The sequence below is a fragment of the Vicia villosa genome, linkage group LG1, assembly GCF_029867415.1.
Source record: "Vicia villosa cultivar HV-30 ecotype Madison, WI linkage group LG1, Vvil1.0, whole genome shotgun sequence".
Taxonomy (NCBI): Eukaryota; Viridiplantae; Streptophyta; class Magnoliopsida; order Fabales; family Fabaceae; genus Vicia; species Vicia villosa.
This window is the reverse complement of record NC_081180.1, coordinates 10,472,983-10,477,948: the sequence shown is the minus strand read 5'-3', so window position 1 is coordinate 10,477,948 and position 4,966 is coordinate 10,472,983. Positions and strand designations below refer to the sequence as shown.

General features: G+C 33.1%; 1 protein-coding gene across 1 annotated transcript; it reads right to left on the bottom strand.

The window, feature by feature from the left end:
- Positions 1 to 1,219: 1,219 nt before the first annotated feature.
- Positions 1,220 to 3,505, bottom strand: LOC131646787 (calmodulin-binding protein 60 B-like). Its single transcript, XM_058916777.1, has 5 exons — positions 3,452 to 3,505; positions 3,326 to 3,364; positions 3,050 to 3,253; positions 2,264 to 2,498; positions 1,220 to 2,135 (listed from the first exon to the last, which is right to left on the bottom strand). The coding sequence occupies exons 1-5, from the start codon at positions 3,503 to 3,505 to the stop codon at positions 1,561 to 1,563; spliced, it is 1,107 nt and encodes a 368-aa protein (XP_058772760.1). The 3' UTR covers positions 1,220 to 1,560.
- Between the last annotated feature and the right edge of the window lie 1,461 nt (positions 3,506 to 4,966).

Here is a 4,966-nt window from a genome sequence, read left to right as displayed (position 1 = left end):
TTTGTACGGTGATATTGTCAACCAAGCTAATAAATAAGAGGATGGTGTGCTCTCCTACCCGATGTTGTATCCATTAATGTTAAAGAAAAGTTTTTACTAACAAATAGGAGTTTATATTACATGGGAAAAAAAACAATGAGGTGAGGTGTGAAAGAAATTGTAGTTTAAAGAATAAGGAAATGTATACTACTATAGTAACATTTGTAGCCATTCATCAAATGCCTAAAATGATTTTAATATAAGAAACAGATTATTTCCTAATCACAATTTGTGTCACTTTTAATTTATCAGATGTCTAAAATCTTTTTAATATAAGAAATAAATTATTTCCTTTTAATCTCAACTTTAAATCTCATTCCACTTCTACAAGATTTACAATCAATTCTAGAGATGTATAATTGATTTTACGTGATTTTAAGATATTTGATTTTTTTTTAAGTAAAATTGATTCGGACTATAAAATTGATTCTACTAGAAGTTAGAATTTATAGCTTCTACCTCTAAAATTGATATCGGATGAATAATTTTTACACTAAAATTTATTGTTCAACTCACTTTTACTTAAATGCACTCAAACATAAATCAATAATGTTAAACTCAATATTATTAAAATCAATTCTACCAAACTTAATTCTGCTAAAATCAATTATGTCGACCAAACATACTATTGTCCCACCAAATAAGGTGAAGTATATGAATTGTTCTATCTACAAGTATACTTCTATGTTAATCATTAATATCAAAGCCTTTCTTAATAACCTCTTAAATCTTTCTCTTCCTTTACCTCTAAGTGTTTGGTTTATGTCCAATCAGAATCTCAATAGAGATAACCTCTTAAATCTTTCTCTTCCTTTACCTCTAATTGTTTGGTTTATGTCCAATCAGAATCTCAATAGAGATCATTTTTATACTTTCTCTTCCTTTACCTCTAATTGTTTGGTTTACGTCCAATCAGAATCTCAATAGAGATTATTTTTATACTTCAGTCTTCAATTTCAACTATTATTACCAAACCTATAGTACTAATAATAATGAGGAATAGAGTAAGAGTAAGAGAAAAAGATAAACACGTATCACGTGACACATTTTAAGAATGCTTCACAATTAGAATCCATCCACTAAAGTACCGGCGGCGTCACCATTGTTCAAATATCTTATTAACCCAAAAAACCATGACGAGTGTTTTGGTGCAATCCACAGTGATAATGAGATAATAATATGAAACTCACAATTAATATACATTATAAGAGACCTGAGTTATCATCTCAAATCTGATAGGTGTTTGGCAAACATATCATCCCTTAATCCAGAATAAATGAAAAGGTGATGAATAAGAGTATTAACAAGAAAGTCAAAAACATATGACAATCGCGGTTTTTCCTAAGCTTGAACATACTGTACAGGAAGTTCGTTCAAAATCAGATACAAGGGCATGAATGAAGAATATGATACCATGGACTGCACAATTTGGATGGTGCTGAAGAAGACAACTAAATTTGCAGAACATCAGAAAAATCTTAAGGCTTTTGATTAAACCTACTATCATTTGTCCAAACAACCCTACTCGTCTAACTCCTCTATCTGAGCCCGCTTCTCAGCTGCTATCTTTCTGATAAAGAAACCCCACCTCATTGCTGCCTTGATCTTCAGCCATCCCACAACAGCTCTACCAGGACGAGAGCGGTCCTCATCGAAGTTCGGCATAGGAGATGGCATGAATGATGGGAAGGAATAACCATCCTCGGTATTCATGGAAGCATGACCACCCATGCTGAAAAGGCGGAGCAAGTGCTGCATGTCTTCATTCTCTAGTATCTCATTACTTCTAACACGGATTTCATCTTCCGAAAAGAAGTCATCAACGCCCTTGTCCCTGTTGTGTGACCAATCATCAAAAGGATTTGGTGCAGATGGTTGAATAGAAGAGCTACCAGCATGGAAACCTGATGTCGATTGAGGAGGACCAAGAGCCAACCCAACGGTGCTATGATCATTTCTAGAGCTTAGAGATTGGTGATCATTGCTTATTAATTGATCATTAGACAGATATAATGAGCCTTCGAACTGACTCCGAGAGCTGGAATTTCCAATCAATGCCTGGCTTGGATACCTTGTCACCATATTATTGATATAACCTGAAATTGTATAGTAAGAAAGTCATACACAATCATCAATGTTGCATGAAACTATGCAAATAAACAAGTATATAGATGTATGCAAAACGATCCATCAAATTGGGATTCAAGGAAACAGAAATGCTTACCTCCAACTGGCATCCCTGAATTAATCTGGTGTTCAGAAGTAACAGACATGGGGAGGGATGGCATTTGCAGTTGATGGTCTAAACCACCATCAAAATCAATTGCCTCAACATGAAGTTCATTTTCAGGTACAGCAGAATTGTTGTTTTGCTCGGCATCTATAAGTGATTTACCATCGTACTCTATAACCTGCTCCCAATTGTCATATGCCTTTTTCACCAATGAATCTACGTAAACCTGGACTTGTAAAAAATAAAATAAAGGCATTACAAGCTTACCCTATTCCGAAGAAAGGGCTTCACAGGAAACTACAAACTTTGAGCCTTGGTAAGTCTTAATTGTCACAGTAATGTATTATCAAGGAGTTCCAAGCACTTTTTGGTTGTGCTCAATACCAGTGCTTGCTTATTAAAAAAAAAACTTTAAAATGGTGCTCATGCAAGTTTGAGTAACAGATACATACAGCCAACATTTCCATACGAATTATATTAATTGGAGCACGCCAGGAACATAAATGCATTATTGATCATTTAGAGAAAAACAGTATCAATCAGAGTCATCAAACAAAATAGCATGCACTTTTTGGTTGTGATGAATATCAGTATTCTTGCAAATGTGAGAAAGAAAAAGAAACATACAGCTAACATTTCCATATCAATCATATTAATTGGAGCATGCTTTGTACAGTAAACGAATGCTCGACTTTTGGAGAAAGAAAGTATCAATCAGAAAGTCATCAAACAAAGTAACTGAAATATCAATGGAAAAAAAGCAGGGTGCAAACTAACCTTCTGATTATCATTGAGAGAATCAGCAGAGAAGAATTGCTCTCCTGTTATAAGGCCACGCAGCTCATAGACGTGGTTAAAAATAACACCAACATTTCTTGTATCCTCTGGATAATAAACATAAAGCTTCCCACTTAGAACACATGTCTTTGCATGTTCTAAGAGAGCTTCCCACATCTTGTTTGACATACCACTCCCAAGGATCTACATTTAAATGATATAAGAAAACTGGTGGAAATACCTAAATTCAAGATAAAGTGCAATATCTAAACTTACATTCCGCAATTTCTGTTGATCCTTAACCACAAGTCGAACCTAAATTCAAGATAAAGTGCAATATCTAAACTTACATTCCGCAATTTCTGTTGATCCTTAACCACAAGGGCTTCCTTCCGATACTACCATTGCACCTGTCAAACCGACAAAATTTCCCAGTGTAATGCTTTTCTTCGACATTCTTATTACATGTTCTAGAAAGTGAATGATCGGAATGAATAATAATTTATCTCAATTTATTCTTACATTTGTCACGGTGCTGTGTTTTTCAGTCTGAAGATGAAAGGGAGATGTGCTCTAGAACAATTTATTGCACAAACATAGACAAAAAGGTAGTTCAGGATTTTTACATTTCTATTAAATTTTGCTTAGAGGAACTATTTGATCTTTTTCTTTATCTGTGATTTTTACATTTCTAATCATTTATTTTCTTGTTATACTTGCAGCTGACTCAAGCAGATGTGAAACACTTCTTTGACTCTATCTATGGAGAGGTTTGTAGTTTTTTTATGTGGAATTAAGCTTTTACTGCTTATTGTTTGAATGTTGGTATCTAGTGAGATATTTTCTTAGAGTGGTTGTCAGAGTATAACAAGAATGTAATAAATGGATGTGTAATAATATGAGCAAATTGGATGGTGGTTACAGTTACACGATAGATCCGACAGTAATTCAGCCATTGAATGCAATTAGATATAACCTTGATTGTTGATAACATCTAATGGTTTAGAGCACCACCACTGACTTGGTTCTGATGTTGAGCTTTCGCTTTTTTTCGTTTGAACACTGAGTTTAGGAGCCATTACACATACGCATTTCGGGTGATCTGTGGTGATGCATATGCCCCTAGCTTTGCTTCTTGAAGGTTTACGAGGTTTCAATAATGGGTGTATTGTAGGTTCTTATTAGATATTTGTTTGTTTCTTCCAGTAGTCCATTCTGTTTGTCAAGATTATTATAACATTGTGAAGAAAAGATGAGAGAATAAAGGGAATGGTGCTCTGCCAGGGTTCAATAGTTTTGTGAAAATTCATTTTAGGGAATACAGATAGTTCAAGCTAATACAAAGAGTTAGTGAATATGTATGTGCATTAAGTTAAATACTAAACTACCTTAAAGTAGTTTAAATAACACTGTAAATTATAAAAAACTATTATTGAACATCTAACTTATTTTCATTAAACATATCACTTAGACAGTGCTCTCTGCAATTGGTTATTAAAATGAATCTACTTGTTTGTTAGCTTAGGTTTTATCAGGTTCAAATGTTTGATTGCTTTTAGTCACTAAAAAATTATGTAATTGTAATTAATTCTTTTATAATTTATTATCTATAATTGTTTCAATTATTAATACTTCTAATGCTTTGTAGGCTAAGTTCACTTGCCCCCTGATGATAATGATGAAGATAATAAGCAACTTAAGAAGCAGTGGTATAAAGACATTTCTTTGTCAAAACATAAATCAAAGAAGAAGAAGAAGAAGAAGAAGAAGAAGAAGAAAACTTATATATGAAGAAAGTGTTATGACTTAGTTAAAAAATAATTTTTATGTGTATGATTTTATAGTACTTGAAATATTATGACTGTACATGATTTTGTATACTTTTTGGTTAATATTAAAAATATTTTGACTTAGTTA